This window comes from Thermobia domestica, chromosome 6, assembly GCF_964235325.1.
Source record: "Thermobia domestica chromosome 6, izTheDome1.hap1.1, whole genome shotgun sequence".
Taxonomy (NCBI): Eukaryota; Metazoa; Arthropoda; class Insecta; order Zygentoma; family Lepismatidae; genus Thermobia; species Thermobia domestica.
Window position 1 is genome coordinate 93,681,592 of NC_137459.1, and position 23,491 is coordinate 93,705,082.

General features: G+C 36.0%; 1 protein-coding gene across 1 annotated transcript in view; it reads right to left on the reverse strand.

Annotated features, from left to right (window-relative positions):
- Positions 1-23,491, reverse strand: part of LOC145688094 (protein SET-like) — a 48,287-nt gene that overhangs the window by 18,145 nt on the left and 6,651 nt on the right. Inside the window, exons 2-4 of the mRNA XM_081761828.1 lie at positions 9,706-9,818; positions 9,151-9,227; positions 360-529 (exon numbers count right to left, since the gene is read on the reverse strand). Of these exons, the coding sequence (XP_081617954.1) occupies positions 360-529; positions 9,151-9,227; positions 9,706-9,818 (360 nt within the window). The remainder of the gene's footprint in view (positions 1-359; positions 530-9,150; positions 9,228-9,705; positions 9,819-23,491) is intronic.

Consider the following 23,491-nt stretch of genomic DNA (forward strand, 5'->3'; position numbering starts at 1 on the left):
CCTCCATGCTTCTTCCCCTACCAATCTGATAAAGCATTTGACGAAAGATCTTTTGTACTGTTCTCGTGTCTGTTTCCACTGCTCTCTATATAACGATAATACTTCACATGTTTACAGTACAGATAACCTTACATCTAGATTTACCTCTATACTGTATTACTAACTAGCAGTACTGAGAAAACTCAGCACATTATTGATGAAGCGTAACGACGAATTTCAAATTCTGGCAAAAAAAAAGTTGGAGGTCATGAGATAAAGCACTGTTAAAACAGAAGGCTAACAGCAATTCATCCTGCGAATGTATTCAAACTTAAAAGTTGGAATTAAAATATTATTCTACGAAAAATCACAATACTTACTTCCGCTATATCATCTGCTGACGGGTCCCCATGATCTGTAAACCACAAGAAGAAGGTTTTCTGCTCGGCAGGTCGCTTTCTTCCTTTCCCAGACGCCTTTTCTTTTGCCTTTTGAGTGAGATTCTGACCTTCTTTCCACTTTATAGGAGTGCTTTGAGATGCTGGATCTCCTAAAATGTACAACAAAATAACTCTCGAAGGTTACATTCAACTCTCACAAAACTCTCTTAGGTTTATGCGCATGTAAGTTAAAAGAAATACACACCGGCGCTTTAACACAAATTTTCACAAAGGTTATAATATGAAGATACAAATAGTTGTACTTTGTGCAGGGTTGAGAATTTCGCAAATAATGAAATATACACTAACATTAAGCTCTCACGGCCAATTTCATGGTTACTTTGCTCCCTTAACTCTCAAACGCTTGAAGATGACGTTTTAATATGTAAATAACCCACCAATTCAAGTATTCTTTGAAATATTATTACTTATATAATTTCAGCAGTACATCCTAGCAATTATAAGCGAACAGATTAAAAAGAGAGTATTTATATCTTTCAGTTTAACGTCCCACCTTTATGCCCTTTAGGTTAAGGGAGACGGATGAGTAAGGCAAGCGAATGATGGAAGTTAGTGGAATGAGGATGCGGGAGGAAACGAAAGTACCAGAGAAAACCCACGGACAAGATTTTGTTCACCACAAACTTACTTGACCGGGGATCAAACCAGGAACCCACGTACCATAAGTAAGCGTTTTACCACTGTGGAGAGTACTTCTATTTGTAAGTTACATATTAATAGGTGTATTCTTTATTTTTCGAACTAATTCATATTGTAATGTTCATTTTTCTACTTTGCTGTAAAAGAAACGTGAAACCATAAACACAACAAATCAAGCATCTACAAAATACTCCATTATTTTTCTTTTTTATAAAAGGGAAAATATTGCGCGTTATACACGGAGTAATGCTAAAGTTACAAGAAAATGTATGTTATATCGCTATGTACAATATATATATATATATATATATATATATATATATCAATCACGTGTTATACATGCCACAAACTTTCTTTTTCTTTCTTAAATTGCACAGCGCCGTAGCACGTTATATACTTCGTATCTTTCCTTATCAAAACCAGAGTCCTGGCTTACACGAGTCAATACGATACTGATTCTCTTTCTTGCTTTATCTCTAAGTAAATATCTACATATAAACACTATACTAGCGAAGATATTTTTATTTGCCGGGTACGGAGGATTGTGTGTCACAATGAAATTTACATCTAAGTCGGAGATTGCTTCCAATCAGCAAGGTCATTTATGATAACAGATTGAACTAAATGAAGTCGCTAGATGAAAAAGTTCTCGGAGAAGGCAAAAGTTCTTTTTCTGGCAAAGTTGATGGAAATCATAGAAATTGCAAAACAACTTCACCAATTCCAGACTTAACAGTTGAAAGACTGTATAACATTAATTTCCGCAGTTTGTCGCAAACAGAACAAGTAATATACAGAAATTTTCCCACCTTTTCGGGAAGGGAAAAATTACTGGGTAAGACTCAGAGGAAAAAGAGATAAACGCTAATACATAAGAGCAAATGGGCGAGTAGAAACATGGAAAGAAAAAAAAATGAAATGAAATCTGTGAGTTTTACGTCCCACGGTTATGCCGATTATGCTAAAGGAGACGGTGATGATGAGTAATGAATGAAATGGTGGAATGAATAAAGTGGGAGGAAACGGGAGAACCCCGAGAAAACCCACGCACAGGGTGTTTGTCCACCACAAAGTTCACTTGGCGGGGGCTGGGATCGAACCCGGGACCCCAAGCACCAGAGAACATGGAAAGAATGTAGTGCTACCAAAAGCGGTTCTGTAGTCACAAAGTTACGTCTCTTCCTAATTAATACGACAAATCGTAATTAATAAAAAAAATGGGATATTTATTCATGTATAGGAATGAGGAATGACCGAACAAAACTTTTGGTTGTTTTAATACGGAGTCTGCAACCCTGATTGATGTCCACGAGAGAATTTTCTTACAGACACACACAAAAAAGTGTTTTCTACCGACCTCCTTACGGTCGGCGGGAGGGGAGAGGCGAGGAGACGGGTGAGAGTGTGGAGTCTCACAGCTCTGTGCTAGTTTTACGCGCTTCACTCGATGAAGATAGGAGGTAAGATTTGTTTGTCGCGGGAAAAGAATGACTTATTCCTTCGATGAGAGAGGACCCAACAGTACATTTTCGAAGTATCCTTTGCGACAATCGTAGATCGGGCAGAAATAAGTGAAGTTACATGGGAAGTTCTAAGCGGAAACAATAACATGTTCTATGCTGGCAAAAGACACTGTCGTAGGAGTGATTCTCAAAAAGCAACTACACAGGAAAAGGTAACGAAAGTGAAACGGTTATGATAATCAGACTTAGGACAAAGTAGAAATATCTCGTAATAATGCAAACACACCAACCACCGCGTATAATAAAAATGGAAGAAGAAGAATATTACGGAAAATTAAAGAAAATGTAGAAATGTGCTGCATTTATGTGGGAGTTTAGTGCTGTTGTCGAAAGACAACAGAATATATTAGGTAAATACACTTTAGGAAATAAAAATAAAATCTCAGTTTTACGCCCCAGGGTTATGCCATGTGGACTAGAAGACGGTGATAAAGAAAATGAATGACATGGTGGCATGGTAAAAATGGGAAGAAACGGGTGAACCAACAGAAATCCCAGACAGAAATGCAGGTGGTTTACAGGCGCCTGAAAATGGAACACTTTTAAACGCATGAGACAGGTATCGATTTCTTTCAAGATCATTGCATGTTCATTTCACGAAAACAGGTAGTTTTCATGTTGAGAGGATTGCAACCTTGCAACGTGAAAAAAGCGTGTAAACAACATGTAGAGAGTGGAAAGACATGTACGTTACCTCATGAGGATCTGACGACAGCTGCTTTTCATTTGATAAAAATGTAATTGACATGAATTAGTGGGTGTGTGAGCGGAATATACATGTAAAGTTCATCGCATTAAGTGTACATAAAATTTGCGTGTCACAGGTGCTGGACACGTATAAGACCTGTACGTTCCATGTATATATACGGAAGAAGAAACGCGTAGGTAACATGTACATGAGGGCCACATGTAACATGCAGTTTGCCTGTTCATGAATTGGGTATGTATTGTATACATCACATGCATTTTAAACGTTGATCACATGTACATGTAATATACATGCGACTTGCGTGTTACAGGTGAATTACTTCTACCTGTGACATACGTGGGAAATGTATGTTACAGGTGGATTACTAGAATGTAGTCTGCATACTTTAAGGAGTAATACTACTATTTGATCCATCTAATCCAAGGGTCTGCGCACGCCTCTGTATATATGTGTGTCAGCACCTTGCATATGTGCATATCAAAAGGGAGACTTTATGTCTTGATATTGCATGTTCCCTACGCCTGTAACGTGAATGTTTCACTCTAATCAACCTTGTCCATCGCATTTACCTATTTAAGCTATTTACTCACTACACGTATCTGTTTAATCCATTTATTGGCAGTCATGATCATTGCATGTTCCCATTCATCTGTGCATTGCCTGTATACTGCATATAAGTGAGTTAACACTTTGCATGTTACAGGCAATGTATTAAATTCTATTCCAATGTACTTATACATGTGTCAGGACCTTGCATATGTGCATGACAAAGTGGAGACTTGGTGCCTGAATATTACATGTTTCCTACACCTGTAACAATAATAATTCACTCCAATCAACCTTGTTCACTGCATGCACCTGTTTAACCCATTTATTGGCAATCATGATCATTGCATTTTCCGTTTACCTGTACATTGCATATAGGTGGGTTCACACTTCGCATGTACACGGAAATAATACAGGCAATGTATTCAGTTGTAATCCCATATATTATACATGTTTCGGGACCTTGCATAGTGAATGTCGAATTGGAGACTTGTGCCTGAATATTGCATGTCTCCTATGCCTATAACGTGAATGTTTAGCTCCAATCCACCTTGTTCACCACACGTATTTGTTTAATTCATTTATTAGCAATCATGATCATTGCATATTCCCGTTCACCTGTACATTGCCTGTACACTGCACGTACTGGAGTTATACACTTCGCATGTACACGAAAATAATAAATGTAAAATAACATATTCTACATCATGCGTTTTCCATGCTGTACGCTAATACATGGTATTTACATGTAATGCGAATGTCACTCATGTATATTACATGTTGATAAACAGCCACTTTCCTTGTACTTTTCATTCTTACTGTATTGCGAATGTTAACAATCCATTCAAGGTACTTTACATGTATATATTCCCTCCATTTACTTGCATGTGAGTGACTACGTGTACATTGCATGTTCTCATTTTAATGTACAGGTTCTGTACAATGCGTGTTTCCGTGCAAAATTTCCAACAGAAGTTTAATACTCTTTCGACATGCATATCACCTGAAGACAATGTGCCTGTAATATTTCCTTTACATGTTTTACACATTACAGGCGCCTGTATAATGCCTGTCAAAATCGGACAGGCTTTTACAGGCATTTCCATGTACAAAACATTGCATGTTTCTTCAAAAATGTTCATAATAGACGGAAATAGTGCTTCTCCATCACAAAACCTACTTGGCACAGATTCGGATCGAACCACGGACCCCACACACCAGAGATGAACACTCTACTACTGAGCCACCGTGACCCTCATATAGTTTAGGTGAAAATGAGAAAGTGAGAAGTTTCTGTAAAGAAGAATTTACACACTTACGTATTACAACGTTCAACCAGTACACGAGAAAGTACACCAATCCCCAAAAGAATGGTTGGAAGTATGAACTCAGCTCAATTTTACGCTGACTGAAGTAAATTATCAGTTAAGTACAATTTAAGTAGTTAATAAAAAGTTGAAAAACGATGAAACGAAAAATAGCTTAGATATTCGAAGTGACTTCCATAAGCAAAAGCAAATTCAGAAATGTGCACAGGGATGAATTAAAAACGGGGTTAACTTATGTGCACCAAACCGCAGAAGAAACCATTCGGTGGAGAAGGGCTAAGATGTCACTGGTTATTGAAGGAATGTTCAAAATGGATGAAAGGATGGAATGGAAAGGAAACAAACAACAGAAAAAAGATTACATACGAAGTTAAATAATAAATGAAGAGCAGTCAACATGGTAGGGAAAATATATTACAGAAGTGAAAAAATGTATGGTTTTGAAAAGAAAGCAGTAAGAACACACATATCAGGAAGTTAAATCAATGGAGATATGAGAAAAGTACAAATATGATAGGAAATATGAACGGAAACATACTGAAGGAAAAGACCTGTTAGTTAGCTGGAAGATATACACTGAGAACTTATAAAGTAGTAAAAATCGAAGGGAATAAGAACGAAAAAAAAAAAAATCGTATACACTATAAAATACAAATACATAAAATGGAAACATGTCAATGTCTGGGTTAGCAACGCTCAGGCGCGACTGCAGCGCCTGTTCACTGGTGCTGTCCTTGGGCAAACTCTGTACTATGTGTGAACAACTAGAAAGGCAGTGTACAACGAACTGAACAGGCAGTGATACCGTGAAATGGACGATACCTTTAATTTTCGAAGAGGGGACATTGTTAACGCTCGGCTATGTGATAGGTGTGTCGCGAGGGACACTCTCAAAAGTAATGATGGCATGCAAGTCACGATAAAAACACATCGGCAAAGAGGAACAAATTCGTAAGGATTGTCAGTGACAGGTTCAGCCAAGCATTAAAGCTAATTCCAATCAGAACCGCCGTGCAACTGCAGTGCAAGATCACAGTTCGCCAATAGTTACATGACATGGACATACGAGCTAGAGTTGAACGGGCGAAACCTCAGATAAAAAATCATAACGCTCTAGCACGACACCAATGGTGCCACGAACATGTAACATGGAACGATGACTGGGAACGTGTAATATGGTCGAATGAGTGATCGGTTATCTTATTTTCAAACCATGGGCCGTTTGTGTGTGGCAGACGTTCAACGAAACATATGATTCGCAGTATCTCCGCCCAATCTTGAAACATGGCAGCGACTTTGTGATGTCGTGACTCACAATATCATAACTTTCTGTAGGTTCTATGTTGACGCTTACTGGTCGCATCACTGCCCGTGATTATGTAGCCATTTTAGGAAACTATGCTTATCCTATTGTCCAGACGTTTTCAGACAATGAATTCATATATTCGAGAATGATAATGCGCCCATTCACGCAGATATTTTGGGAAACATCAGGGTGAAGTTGAATACCTCTCTCGTCCGCCCAATCCTCGGACCGGATCATAATTGAATATACACAGTCAGCTTTGCAGACGAATCCGGCGAAGATTCGCACCTCCATCCTCTCTCACAAAACAGTGATGCACTGGACGCAGAATGGTGTAATATTTCTCTTACTACCATTCATGACTCCATTCCAGGCGTAAGAACTGCTCTGAGGGTGAAAGGTGATCCAACGCCATATTAATCTGGTAAGTTGCATTTTTCAGGTGTTTCCATTAAATTGAACAGTATTTGTACATGAAACGGGAAAATATGTTTTATTTTTCTTGTTTTCAAACTGTGATAACTCCGTTCGAAAAGAAAACGAATGCAAAACAGAATGTGCAAGGAATGTAGAATGAATTATTATGGTTTAATGGGTATGTCGGAAGCGAGGCCATTTGTCCCCATCACGATCAAGAATTATTCTATAACTGGCATTGGTAGCAGTTGTACTGTAAAAATTTAAGAGAACATAATGTTAAACAATTGAGAACTGAGATTTAATAATAGGTTTAGAAGGGGAAAAAATGAGGGGGCACTATAGACTTCACTAGTCTACGGTGTATCCGCACTGCACATTACATATGGCTCTCATAGCACGATCTCACTAAATTAACAGGAGCGTTAAAAAGATCAACAAGATGAAAGTAATGTTGATTGGAACAAAAGGAATTGTTAAGTGTGAAAGTTAGGCATGACTTGCTTTAAGTACCCACATATTATTATTACTGAAGATGTGAAAAGTAAACGAGAAATAAAAGCAAAGATAAGAATGGCAATGGAAGCTTTTAGAAAGATGGAAAACAATATCTTAATTGGAGAGTAATCCAATGAAAATTTACGAAAAAGACTCAACAAATGTTCGTAAAGGAGTATTACTGCGCGGGCTAGAAAAGTGGACATGATCAATAAATACTGAGGTAAAAAACTAGCTGGTAAAATGAAAATTCAATGAGTGTTTGTATAATCTTTCAGTTTTACGTTCACGTTATGCACTGTAAATTAAAACAGAAGGTATGATTTAAAAGTGAATGACTGAGGAACAGAAAGTGGAACGAGAAAGGGGGAGAACCCAGAAAAAAAAAAAAAAAAAAAAAACACGGACATGGTGTAGTCCATCACTAACACTTATCACTCGGATCGAACCAAGGGCTCCTCGTATGAGACGAACACACTTCAATTGAAATAGGGTATCGTCCGATATTGTTAGCAAAATTTGGCGAATAAGAGCGTTATTAGGGATAGTTAAAGATTAAATGGAACTAGTTACAACATTATCTGATATAACAGTGTCTTATTAAACATAATAAAGGGTATTGGCAAAAGATAAGAGAGATTATTGTAATTAATGAATAATATTACTGACAGTCATTGTCACGTCAAACGAAGAGGTTAGTAAAGGATCGTATTACACTAATTTTCGGGAAAGCGACCTGTCAGTGAGGGCAGAATACTTCACAAACACGTTTAAATAATTAAAAAAAATGTAGGTGGAGTAACTGTAGCAGTCCTTACAAGTTAAGCATACTCTGCAATAACATTAAACAGTTCCTAGCAATAAAATAACTACTCTTTCAACTGTTAATTGAAACCATCAATGCTCTCCGTGCTGGCATAGTGGCTAGCACGTGTACTCTTGGTGCACGTGGCCCCGGGTTTGATTCCCAGTGAGAAACCAAATTTTAGTTTCACGATCGTTCACTTTCATTGGTCATTTTTTTCTTTCAGCCAAAGAGGCATATCTCCATCTAATCATTCACCCGACTTTACTTTATAGTGCGTAAAAGGCGCCGAGGGACGTTAAACTAAAAATCGATTTCATTTAAACCATCAATATTAAATACTGTTTTAAATCAACAACAATGAAATGGAATCTTGAAATGTTACGTCCCACGATTATGCTGGCTAGGTTAAAGGAGACGGTAATGATAAGAAATGAAGGAAATGGTGGCATGAAGAAAGTGGAACGGGAGAACCCCGAGAAAACCCAGGCACACGGTCTTTGTCCATCACAATGTTCACTTGGCGCGATCTGGGATCGAACCAAGAACCCCATGCACCAGAGGTTAACGCTCTATCAACTGAGCCATCGTGTAAAACTGCACAACATATGACATCTTTCACAGCACATCCGTTACAAGCGGCTTAGTGGTAGAGTGCTCGCGTCTGGTGCGTGGGGTCCATCCCAGCTCACGCCAAGTGAGCTTCACGGTGAACAAACTCCATGTACGTGGGTTTCTCGGGATTCTCCTTCCCATTCTCTACTTTTCACTGTTTCGTTCATTATAATCTTCCAACGATTCGCTTAGCTTTGGCAGATAATCCTGAGACGTTTATATATATATATATATATATATATATTCAAAAATACTCAAAATGAATACTTCCGTCTACAACAAGACTGACAAAAATCACAATAGAACAACACAAAAACTACTTGCCCGTAGAGCCAAGATGGAATTCTTTGGTGATGACATCGTTATCGAAATAAGGATTCTTCTCGAAAAAGAACTTGATCCTGAAAATAATAAGTCACTTTGTCAAACGTAGTCTGTTTTCTCAACCAAGAAGTTAATCTGCAAATTTATACTATTGCACTGTGGTTCAAATTGCTAGATTCTAATTTAGTATACATATATATTAATGCGCATTCGCTTGCTGTTAATGAAAATCTCAACTTTTTTTCTATGAATTAAAACAGAAAAGTTCACTTTCATATATTTCCCCAAGAATACACAATCCAGACCACTGTTCAATTTGCCAAAAGCACGCGTAAACATAGTTAAAATTAATCACTCAAAACGCAAAATAGCATACAACAACATATGGCCACATTTCCTTTCTACAATTTTCACCGTACACCTTATGATACCGTTAAATAAATGTAAAATAATGTCATAGATTAAAAACTTACTCTCTATTCATAGTGAATCCTTCGTTATATACATATCTCTATCCATATATATATATATATATATATATATATATATACTGACCTGTACCCGGACTTTATATCCTCGAACTCTTCGACTTCCATTTTGCTAAGATAATGAAGGCACTCCTCCTCATCTTCGTCTATGAGAGTTGACAGCTGTGGGTGGTTGATGAACTACTAACTAAGGAAAATAAACAAGTGGCAATCCAAGCAACATTTAACAACTGTAACAATTTAACAAATATTACCAGTAAATATGAATATATTACAAACAGCAAACCAAAAGGATTATGTACAAAACATACTAATTATTCAAAAACGGGGCACAAATAAAACCGTGAATAGTACAATTACCACTATAGTATTAAAGCAATGATCCACATGAGATAAATAATTTAAGGGTTGGGAGACAATTAACAACACTACGCAAAACTCTTTACAGACGATGTCGCCTAGCTCATAAATACAGCAACAAGAAACAAGATTATGTGACTGCAAATACAGAGAATTTGTGTACACATTACTAAAACCAAAGCAAACTATGTAATATGCACATTATGTACCAGCAAATTAGTAAATGGAGAAATATGAGGAAACTTAACCACGAAAAATCCTGCTCCTGTCGTCTACTTCGGATAGCATTCAAAACGCTCTAAACATATGGACTGATGTGAAAACCAATCACTGCGTCATTTTGTTATCCACTCTACGGTTCATTGCCCTAAGGCATTTCACGAAATGTCGCCGTTGTGTGCCACTTCTCAAGAAATAGGGTCAAGCTACAAAGAGAACTCTTCGGTGAATTACAAAATATCGAACTGGAAATGACGAATAGTGAATATTATGCAACCTAACATTCATGAATACAAGAATTCAATTCAATGAACTATATTGTAATAAGAAGTAAGGGTACAAAATTGACTTATGTTTTTAAATTAAGAAAGATGGAGCTCACTTATTTCTCTCAATATAAATACGACGATTAGGTAAATATAACTTTTTAAAAATTATACTCTAAAAGTCTTTGCCACCAATTTAACTCTCCCATATCATATGAAGTGTACCCAAGGGGAAAAAAATCGTTAATAGGGTCGATATTACTGTGAATCAACTTCATGCAATACCATATATTTAATATATTGCGCACAATGCACATCAATCCAGTACAGCTATCAATAAAGCAGAAATTTGCCCTCTTGCTATTAGTTTATCACTGATTTTCCAACAAATTGTTATGAAGTTTCTTGTTCATATAACGAAACATAATAGGCTCGCAAAATAAAAGGTATCAATAATGACTTAAGTACATATAACGGATGCAGCAGAAGGCACACGCAAATTCTAGATTGTTGCAAAATTTCAATACGCGATATTAAAAAGAGAAATCAATATAAACATGTTAATACCCTAAAGCTTATTTATTTATAGAATCAACTTTTTTTGTTTTACATGGGCAAGCTGGGAAACAATTCTTGAGGTGTTCTTCGAATGCAGGGAGCTCGTATGATTTGGATCCAGGGTTGAAAAAAACCTTAAAGAAAAACAGTTCATTTTTTTTTTTTTTTTTTTTTTTTTTTTTGACAAAATTGAGTTTTATTAAGTTTTGTACATACATTTAAAGCCGTATTCTAACTCATACCATTTAAGCATCACGTTTTATTGTACACATGATACTATGTAATTGCTTTATCACACAAAGGGAATTCGTGAAGCCCAATTCGCGTTTCGTGGGACATACCATGCACCACTGGCACTTGCTTATATTTCGATTTCTACAAACAAGGAAGCAGATAATTTTGTACAGTAACAAAGGAGGTGGGTGATTCTATACAAGTAGCAGTGTCACGTGTACACCATGTGAAGTGGTTTGGTGTGTATTGCCTGACATTTTTCTCCAATTAATACTGAAACCGGAAGTGGTGATGGATTTCTAATAATTCAGAGGTTAGAGTGGCGATGGAATATATTTTGGGGACGATTAAATTGTCGCAGAAAATTAGTTTTCGCTATATATTACCATTTTACCAAGGATCAGCGTTAAAACCACAAGTGATTTGGAATAAAGGATTGAGAGAGAATATAGTACCTATTATTAAAACACTAACAGATTTAAAAAAAAAAAAAAAAACTTGTCGCTATATCTTATTGCTTTCCTGTGTGTAGATCAACACAAACAAGAAGTTACAGTGGATACCTATCACTTCTAGTTTTGACTGAGAGTTAAAGATGGTGATGAAATGTATTCTTGGGACGTTAACCGATTGCAGGACACCACTCATTACCGTTTTTACTAGATACTGATCAATATAAGAACCAGAAGTGGTTGATTTCTACCACCTCCGATTTAAATATAGTCTCAATTAAGGAATTCAATTGTAAGGTGTATATAAAGCACCATTGTGGTTATGTGGATAGCTTACACGCCTTTGGCGCTCGAGGCACGGGTAGATTCCAAGAGGGAGCATTTGTGAATCGGAAACCACCACGTTAAGCTGTAGGTCCATGTCTCATAGCATCGCTGGTAAAATGGACGCTAAATTACTCAAATCAAAATAAGAAATACAGAGATAAGGAAATAAGTTTATAAATCATCTAAACACATCAGGTTGCCTAAAAATATTGAGCTTCTGGAGGTAAAACTCGAGACGACATTTATTGTGATTTGTAAACATTATGAAACCACATTGCATCATTTTGTAAGATGACTTGACAGTTTTCAGCAACACTATAATCCTGTCGCAATTGAGTTCTTTGACACGTGATTTCAACAAGCCATTTAGAAACTAACTTAACGCTATTCAGATAGTTCTGAAGGGACTAAGAAATGATAATCTAATGGTGCCAGGTCCTGGTTGTATAGTGGATGCATTAAAATATCCAAGGCAATTTCTCTCGAATTCTGACGAGTTGTTAAAAATGTGAGCGGTTTGGTTTTGTCAGATAGGTATACAACACCCTTTCTATTGACTAGAGACGGGATTTCTCTTGAACTGCTAGCTGCATCTACAATAACAGTCGATAGTAGAGCTTCTAGTCTTATCGTTTTGCCTGGTGGCAGCAGCTTGTGATGCACGATGCCCTTCCAATCCCACCCTATGCACAGCATAAACTCCCTGGGTGTCAGCGTGTGTTCTCCTCGTATTGACCATATTTTTCGTACACTGTTGTACATTACTCACTTTTCACTAATCGTGATCAGAAACGGTTCAATTTCGACAGATTCATTGCCAGAAAATAGATTTTTTTTTCGTATATTTTTTATAAAATTTATTTAGTCAGATCGTGTGGCATCCAAACGTTGAGCTTCTTTTTGTAGCGAGCTTTCTCTAGATTGTTTAAAACTGTTTGATGATGAATGTTTAGGTCAGTAGCGATGCCATGACTGCTTACAAGCCGATTTGGCTCCACTTTTGTCAGAATATCATCCACTTTTACTGTGATTGGTCGCCGACTACCAGAAGCATCTTGGACATCGAAATTTCCAGAACGAAAACGACTAAATCATCTTTAATCTGTTGCTTTTGTTAACCTATCTTGCCCATAAACTACAAATTTAACCACAGATCTGCGCAGCATTTGCGTCTTTATCAGGTAGCTGAAGAGCACTTTTGCCAAATGTTCACTTATCTTCCCGGGGCAATATCTTACGTCTGATTGTAAGTATTCCACTGCCTTTTGCACATCAACTACTTTCAAATGTCAAATGACGTTAGGTCACACACTTGCTGCGACTAATATACCTTCAGATTTGGGACACTAACACTACTTCGTGCGCAGAAGACTAAATATCTTTTAGATTACTGATGTTGCTTTTAAATCGTAGAAAGATGGGAACGAGTAACAGGTACTACGTCCACACAGTAACAAATACGGAGACACACGTATTTAACGGAAAATAATAAATGTTTGGAAAAATGAAAACTTGACACTAAGGGAAACTGAAGCATGGGTTTCTTGCCAAACTATACTTATATAATCGATGTTATAAAGAATATAAAGTGGAAATCTGTGAATTTATTACTCTTCATTTTTGTGTCACCTGCGGAACCATGACACAGGATTTGCACAGCTTCCTAACACGGAGTCCGAACTACAGTTGTCAGACTGAACTGAAGGCAATGGCTGCACACCATTAGTAACTGTTTACAAATGTAAAACTAAAGGTTTTTGCATGTTATTACCACCGTTACTTCTAACACAACCGCTATTACTATCATTACCGTTACCACTAACCAAACGTCTAACGTACCAAACCAAATGGAAAGTACACACAACATTAGTGAATATGGATACCAATTTTATTATTACTATTTTCTTACGAGTTCCTAATTGCGTCAGGGAGAGTCCTACTTTTCCTATAGATTGCATTACACTAAACACACGTTCTACAAGTGAATTACTGACTTGTACGGCGAGAAGGTACTGTATTCTTTTGGACAGGTTTAGTGCATATACACTTCTCCAAGATAATAGCGCGCCTGAATTTTTCAACTTTTTTTTTTTTTTTTTTTTTTTTTTTTTTTTTTTTATTAGTTTAGCAACAACGCATTCGAAGTAATAGGAGATAAGGTCATAAGAAAAAGTAAAGTGACTTTCGAAACGGCTCACATTTCGCTGTTTGAAATAATCAGCTTCTCTTTCGTTACTTAATGTAATGATACTTGTAAAACAAAATAGTACCTTAGCAAATGGAGAAAACTTTGTTGTAAGGAAAAACACACGCATTTCAACCACATAAATCACTACAATATTAAGGAAGGTTGTGAAGGAGTTAGTTACCTATCCAGTAACTTGAAAAAAGCTTCGTAGTTGCTTTGATGGCTATGCGTATATATATATATATATATATATATATATATATATATATATATATATATATATATATATATATATATATTTATATGCCATCAGACGGGCAAACATACAATTACTTCCCCCAAGATTTAACTGATCTTTTTCTTTTCTTTTGACCTCTTATTACTTCGAGTGCGCTGTTCCCAAACTCACTATCTTAAAGGAATAACAAAAATCACGCGCAATTATATTTTAGAGAAGTCTACCTTATAAAAAAGCGCACTCAATCTACAATAGGTGCACCAATGAAAAAAACAAATAAAGTAATTCTTTTGCTATAATAAATGCACAATTCTTCTATATAACAAATAACCGTGCACGTACAATATCTGGGATCATACATTGTGATATATTTACTTATTTCTTCAGGAAATGTTTTGTCTTTCACAATAAGAAACGCATGTTTTCTGTGGAATAGAATATTTTGTATCTTACCATGAGAACTAAATCGTACGCTTTCTACGGGACAGGACGTTTGGGCGCCACCATTTGGGCGCGGACATTTCGGCGCTGCCGTTTGGGAACCGGACGTTTGGGCGCAAGGCCGTTTAGGCGCCAGACATATGGGCGCGAGGTACATAGTAAAAGTCACAATTTACGACATATAAAGTATGCTAGGCACTGAAAACTAAGCGCGAATCATGATATATATATATATACACATTTCCTACACTTCTATCTTTATCTCAATTCATTTATCTGTATACTTTTTCTCTATCTTATTTATTCATCTAAATTAAATAATTTAATGAGTTTGTTGCCTAACCTCGTCATGGATTGAGTTTTCGCTTGTTCACGATTCTTCTACTTCTGATCTAATGTTGATTCAATTTTTGTATTATATAAGAAAGCTAGGAAATGAAGGAATCAGACGAACTGTTAATAATTTTCTTAATGTTAATTAAAACATATTGACTTAATTTTTGTATGTTTTAAAAAAGTTAATAATTACATATTTATGAATATTAAAAATTTTCTTTCGTATTACGTTTGCCAAACTCTTCTCTTCCTTAAGTCTAATAAAGAACTACCAGTAAAAGATTTCTGCGCACTCGAGTTGAGGGAAGTGGCCCCGTGTAGCGTAGTCGCTAACGCACTCGCCTTCGGTGTGAGCGGTCCCTTGTTCGACTCCCGGTGGGAGCACTCGGTCGAAAAAGTGTAACACGCTCTTTCAGGCCAGCCACCCTGAATGAGGCTTTCCTGGGTTTTCCTCATTCACACCTGGCAAATGCCGGGGTGGTACCTACTTTATAGGTCCAGGCCGCTTTCTTCCCTTTCCCCGGATAGTGTGCTCCCTCAAACGCGACGGGCTAAATGGCCTTAGATGCCGAGACCCCAGAAATCTAAAAATCCTATAACCTAATCGAGTTGAGCGAAAGATATTTCGCATACAGGGTGTCTAAGACATTGATTTTAGGAACTACAGTATGCCGTATTTCTGGTATCACTTTTTTTTATTAACATTCCAATATAAAAATCAAAACTTAACACATTTTTTTTTTCGTTCCATTGTAAGCATTTAATCTGCATTAAAGAAAGTGGCAAAAGAAAAAAAAACGATTTCAAGGTGAAAAATAATAGTTAAGTGTGCATATATTGGTCATTTAACCACTAGAAATGTGTTTGACATTCACACTTATTGCATAACTACAGTAGAAGGCCTGCTTTAAGTTTTTTAATGGAATAGGCTCACTATGTATGTAATGCAATCAATCATATCTAGTCTGGTCTACTTACCTTTGGCTTGAAAAGTTATCAAATAAAAAGCACACTTAACTTTGGTTGAAACTTACAAAATTTAATTGTTAATTCAGTTTTTAGAATTTTGAAATTCCAGTATTTCTAGTATGTAAAACAAAATCCATTATAATTCAAGGACTTCCACTACAGTAGATAACTTGTGATATCTTGATTCGAACTTAGTACTTAGCGCCTAATATAATGACTTTTTAATTTAATTCGCGCCCAAACGTCTGGCGCGGAAATGGCTTCGCGCCCAAACGTCACGTACCGGCTTTCTACCACCTTACGATTTAATTAGATCTTTTAAAGGCCCAATCTCTAACAAAACCGATAAATATCATTACATTTCTCTTTGCAGTATACACAAGATACTACAGAAATATCATGAAAGAAGAAAACAAAACTACATTCTTTCACAACTTGAAACGTATGGCTGTTAGTAACATATTTATAGAGTACACGAACTATGCTACATGTTCTCCCGTGGCTCATTGCATCCGTACAGGCCTCACACCCACAAGACCAGTGTTCGAATCTTCCTTTAGTTTTTTAATTGATTAAGTAGCAAAACAGCAAAAATAAAAATTTGATCACAACCTGAGGTGTGATTCGACTTGTTTTTAACGTCAAGTGAAGGCGATGAAGTTAGTTTAAAAGCATAAAGACAGTCCTAATTTTTCCATTACTAAAATCCCCGATAGCAAAACTGTCTTTCTGCAGTGAGCTTTTGTAAGTAAAAAAAAGCTGGTCGGTCGTTCCAATATCAACACTAAATCCATTCTTTGCTGCTGGCCTTTTCTCCATCACATTAGTAACCACTGAACCCCAGCTTTCACATATGGCCTCAGACAATGGTATACTCAAACAAAACATCATTAGCTTTACTGTCACCGAGTATTTGTCTCGGAAATCTGTTAGACATCTACACATAGTAGGCATATTTTTATACTTTTCCCTTGGCTATTTTCTTTTTCCACTGGCAATTTTTCTGCGATCCCATCGCAGATCGCGGCATGCTCTGCTATGGGGCTAAAAACTAGGAACATGATTAAAACTGGAAACTAAATTTAAGGTCTCTTCTACGTAATGTTGTCCATAAACAGCTACGATCGACGAGATGAATTTCAGTTATTTGCTTTGTGGTTAGCACACGGGTTCCTCATTTTTCTTTTATTTCAGGAATTAAACACAATTAAAATTATATTTCTTTATAAATAAAATACTTTACTAGTTATAAACAAAACAAGACAGCATAGTTCAAAATGTCACTATGCCATTACGCTTCATTATATAAATAAATGAAAAGAAGAACACATTTATACTTGAAGATGAAGAAGATAATGTACCAAATAAAATGAACAAATCTGTGCTAAATTATGTTACGGTATGTACTAAAATGCACTGCAATGAAGTGTAAGGTATTGAAAGCTAGCAAAATATCCATCCTTATGTACTGAATCAGAAATTTCTTGAATAGATGCGTGATGCTTGATATATACATCCTGAAGTCGATTTTCGACAGAATCTGAAATAAGTTAAGAATCTCAAGCATTGAGGAACTCAACACAAGTTTGACACCCAATTGCTATAATATAATACTGCTGTTACAAAGCGTCTGAAGTAGCGAAAAATCCAGAGAGTGGTTCACTGAACCACCGCCTTTTTCCCGATTTGTTTATAATGTAACGTAACTAATTATACATTATTACTACATGTCGCATTTTGATTAAAAAAAAAAAAAAGTCCTTTGCTCATGTTTCAGAAAGACCAATGAACGTCGTTTCATTAGCAAATGTAGTAGCTGATCAAATTTAATCTATATTATAAAATTGAAAGTGACTATATTTGTGACTCAATCTCTGGACCCGCCCGACTGATCTCGATCAAATTTTTGACGCAGATGCAGTTCTGGCCTGGGAGTGTTTTTCGCTATTCACTTTGACGATAAAACTTATGGGAGGGAGAGGAGGGGTGATAGAATAAAATAAATAAAACTTAATAACTCTTAAACCACACAACCGATCTCGATCAAATTTTCAGCATAGATGAAGTCCTGTAACGATTTGGGCATTTTACTTTAACGATACAACGTAGGAGAGGGGGAAAGATATATATATAAAAATAAAAGTGATTGCCTTTGGACTTCATCATTCTTGAACCACCCGACCTATCTCAATCAAATTTTCAACGTAGATGAGGTTCGCATCTGGGGTGGCTTTTATCATATCATTTGACGATAGAACTTAAGGGAGGAGGAGGGGAGCGGGAGATAAATAAATAAAACTTGATAACTCTTGAACCTCCCAACCGATCTCGATCAAATTTTCAACAAAAATGAGATTCAGGAATAGAAAGTTTTTTTGAAAATGAAAGAAACAGTCTTTCTGACTTCATTACATTTCAACCACCCCGACCGATTTCGATGAAGCTCAGACCTGAGATGATTTTGTTGTATCACTTGGACGGTGCAACTGGGGAGGAACATTTACAAACGACAGTTATTAGTGTCGAATCTATAATTTTCGGGGTCGCTGAGATGCATATGATACTTCTGGTGCTGATTAAATCCAAATTCTGCCCCATATCTTAGGGGAGGGGAAAAGGAAAATACACAAAACTATCAAAAATATTCCATATTAGTGTCTAATCCATAATTTTTGGGGTCGCTGAGATGAACAGTGATCTTTCTAGTGTTGTTTAAATCGATGCCACTAAAAACGAAAACAGCATATTTCACATAGGATACGGAGTTGTGCATTTAAATTTTCATTTTAACCCAGCGAAGCGGTCAACCGATGCTAGTAATGCCTAAAACAAATTGTTCTGCTTGCTAAAGGCTTTTTTTGGGGGGTGGGGAGTAGAAACCTCTACAACAAAATTCTTAAAAATTCTGAACATTTTTGAAGCTTTTACATAATTTTTAGTAGCTATACATAGGCGTATGTTCTCTTCGATCCAAACAAAATATCACTAAGAAAACTGTCTGCAAAATCCTTTTAGAATATCAGTTTCAATTTGTTGTTGTAGTTGAGTTTAGTTCCACGTTCACCACTGAGGCCCTGTGAGACGTAAACCTACAGCTTAACGTGGGATCCGAACCACATGACCTGCCGCCGGGAACTGAACCCCGTTTTTATAAAAAGTTATCTGACCGCAGTCAGTTTTTGCACGTTGGGGTTGGAATCAACGTTATACCATACATGGTATTGAGAAGCAGTGATGGAACTGGTTACGAATCTCGTGACCTGGAAGCATTAGATCCCATGACCTGGTATGACTGGAACATACCCGAAGACTACAAACATCGTCATAAAGATGGTGAATTTCTTTGGGGCTGTTAACGTGATTATGGCTCGTTTTCCTGGTTTAGTGGATAGCCCGTGCACCTCAGGTGATTGTAGGCTCGCGTTCGATTTGTGGTGGGAGACCACTAAATTTTTACTTCCATTTATCAATCACTCTTTAGCCTGCTGTTACATGATCTTCTAAGGGATCGTCAAAATTTAATCAAACAAGCTAGTAAAACTTGTGGTGCCTTCCATTTCAGCTCAGGCAAAAAAATAAATAAAATAAATAAGTAAATAAATAAATAAACTTGTACCATCACCATTTCAGATATTGTTTAACTTTTTTTATAGCAACAAGGTGTGTTTTTCAGAGAACCATTTTTGTTTTGTTTTGTTTTGTCGAAAAAAAAAATGCCCGCCAAGTAATGGGCCATCAAAGACGGGAAGTACAATTTATGAATTGTAGAAGACATGGAAAATGGTCAACTTCGGAACCCCACCATTCAGCTATGGAGACAGGTAGAGTTACAATTCTTGTTGTGGTATGTACGTAGGGATATAAATAAACTATACTTTATTATAGCTAGTTTAGTTTGCGCATGCGTATCTTTTTCTACATAAATTAATAAATGAACGTCAGTTTATCTCAAATGTCGAAGTTTGCGAATTTTTTCGAGCACTTCCGGTTCAAATTTTAAAATTTTGTTTTCACGGTTGGTAAGACCTAGTTACCCGCTTTCCGAAAAAAAAAAAAAAAAAAAGAAATTGTATTGCTTCTGTGTGCAACCGTTTTGTCGCAAAAAATTCCAGAAATTGTAAAATTTTCAAAACTCGCCATTTTGTCGAAAACACCCTCTCTTAAAATTCTGAAATTTTCTCAAATGGTTCAACTTTACATGAATAATAAACACACCAAATACCATTCTCGACCAATGCTTCATGAATTAACTGCAGCCTTTTAAAGTTACCGAAGTTTCGTTAACTTTGATGTCACAGTTAGCAACACTGGAAACAATAAAAGTGCAATGATTTGATGATGTTTGTGGTTCACATTAATTAAATGAAGCATAAAAGGTTTTCCTGACTATTTTTTTTTAATATTATTTTGATCAAAAAGGCTCTCTGAAATAGTAAAATGAGCCTCCCCCCTTCTCCTCCGTTTTTTTTATTCCTATGTAACCTGAGATGGAAATTACGATTACGAAACACACACACTTTTGGCGATTTTTGAAAATTTTACAATTTCTGGAATTTTTTGCGACAAAACGGTTGCACTCAGAAACAATCTTTTTTTTTTTTTTTTTTTTTTTTTTTGAAAGCGGGTAACTAGATCTTACCAACCGTGAAAACAAAATTTTAAAATTTGAACCGGAAGTGCTCGAAAAAATTCGCAAACTTCGACATTTGAGATAAACTGACGTTCATTTATTAATTTATGTAGAAAAAGATACGCATGCGCAAACCAAATTAGCTATAATAAAATATAGTTTATTTATATCCCTATGTACATACCACAACAAGAATTATAACTATCTGTCTCCATAGGTGAATGGTGGGGCTCCGAAGTTGACCATTTTCCATGTCTTCTACAACTCATTAATTGTACTCCCCGTCTTTCATGGCTCACTACTTGGCGGGAAATTTTTTTTCGACAAAACAAAAAAATATGGGTCTCTGAAAAACGTATCTAGTTGCTATGAAAAAAGTTTCAACAATATCTGAGATGGTGATGGTACATGCTCTGCCTGAATTGAAATGGAAGGCATTTTGTGTAGAATACAAGAGATACTGCTAAGCCCAAACAGTATTTTGTTGGATCTTTTTGTGTGATCGGTGTTCGAAACCATTACATTATTTTTTAGTATAAGACGACGAATAAACATGAAATTATACATCAGATAGTCAAGACATGGTTGATTAAAAAATCTCACACTGGGAACCAAACACATGAATATTCAAGCATCAATATATGACGACCACAGTTCATATATATATTTATATAACTCAAAGGTCCTCAGTTTGTATATTTATATAACTAAGGCTACAGATATATCAATATCCATTTTACACATTGCATCAAGATATTACTTTTTATTGTAGTACCAAAGAAGTTAAACGAGTACACTCTTTAAAAATCTTACATATAAATTTCACGAGATGGATCTTCAGTTATGTATTATTTATTTTTTCGTTGCTATGATAACTAAACTCACATCGTCGAATCACTATAATAAAATATAATAGCATAACAACCAGAAAAGAAATTACATCTATGTCTCTTTTCATGGTGTTCTTCTTCCTTTCTTGAACAGCTTGTGCATAATTTAAAAGTACATTTTGCCCACAAATAAAGATGTTAAAATATAAGTATCGTTGTAAACAGTGGACAATCCTGAGCTCCTATAGCACCACATAAAAAAAATAAAAAATCCAGGTGTGGAAGAAATTCCAGTTGAGTTAATTTTATAGCTGCAGGGAAAAAATTGTGGAATATACACAAACTCATTTTCCTCATCTGGAACAAGGAGGAATTGCCACAACAGTGAAAAAAAAAAAAAGTCATTGTTTCGATTCACAAGACAATCAAAAAAATTGATTGTAGTAACTATCGAGGATTAGCATCGATAGTTACTACATCGATGCATCGGCGAGGCATCGAGCATTTCGCTTAGCAAGAATGAATCCATACGGAGATGAAATTGAAGATTATCAGTGCATACTTAGGTGAAATCGATGAACAACGGTGGTTCCGCCCAGAAATCCTTTTGGCAGTACTAAAGAAAAGTAAGACTATCAACAACGGATTACATATTATTACTGAGTCAACGTAGAATATATTATAAACCAAGGATGAGGCATTCGGAATCTGTCCCGGATATTCGTTGTGACAAACAATTACCTGAAAGTAATTCAACTGCCAATGCTGACTTTTAGAACTTTATTCATCAGATGAGAGAATTATTGGATCACATATTAGAATTAGAACAATCGCAAACTCAATAAGTGGAAGATATTAATGCCAAATATGAGCAATTAAAGCGATTGCACATTACTGAAACTGAACAATTTGAACAATCTCATAGTACTAAGCAAGAACAGTTATCACAAAATTTGAAATGCAAGTTCGATGGTATTGAAGCACAAATAGATGCCAATTCTGTACAAATTTCGGAACTAAAAAGAGCAGTATCGAACATCAAAAGTAAACTAAGATCTTCCAATGAGTCAGACATGGATTCTACAGTTAGAAAAGTTATTCAGGAGTCGCAACGTATTGTAATCCTTTCCGAATCTCAACGGGCAGTCCCAAGATGTGGATTTGAAGACAGAACTCCATTCAAAGTTACAGTCAGAGAAGATACCAGCTCAGATACTGGAAGTGAAAAGGATGAAGAAAGGACAAAGCACAGTTCTACATACGTAAAATTAATAATAATAATATTTAACAATACTAAATACGCAATTGTATCGGTGAAATTTAGGGATATTAGATCCTTAACTAAATTTAGTGGTAAAATAGATAACATACCGGCAAAAACATTTATAGAAAAATTTGAAAAGGTATGTGACCTAATAGGGATTAGTAAGTCTAACTATCTTAAAATCTTACCTCCTGTCTTGTTACCAGCTTGCTCAGTCTAGTTTAACGCCATTAAAAATAGTTTGCGTAGCTATGAGAATTTTAATATTATGCTTACTAATTTTGAGAATGACTATGTTAACCAATAGAGATGCACAAATCCGAAATAAGAGACATGATACTAAGGTTAACAAAAACATTATGAACTTTGTTATTACTATGTATAATGACAAAGTTACTGAAACCGCATCAACAAGATTCAAGAATAATAGCTTCAATTAGAATTTTAGCCATTTATTATTAATAGTACAGAACTTTGAAAAGCAGGTAGCTATGCAACATAATGCAAAAAAGAATTGTACGCAATAATGTAAACAGTAAAG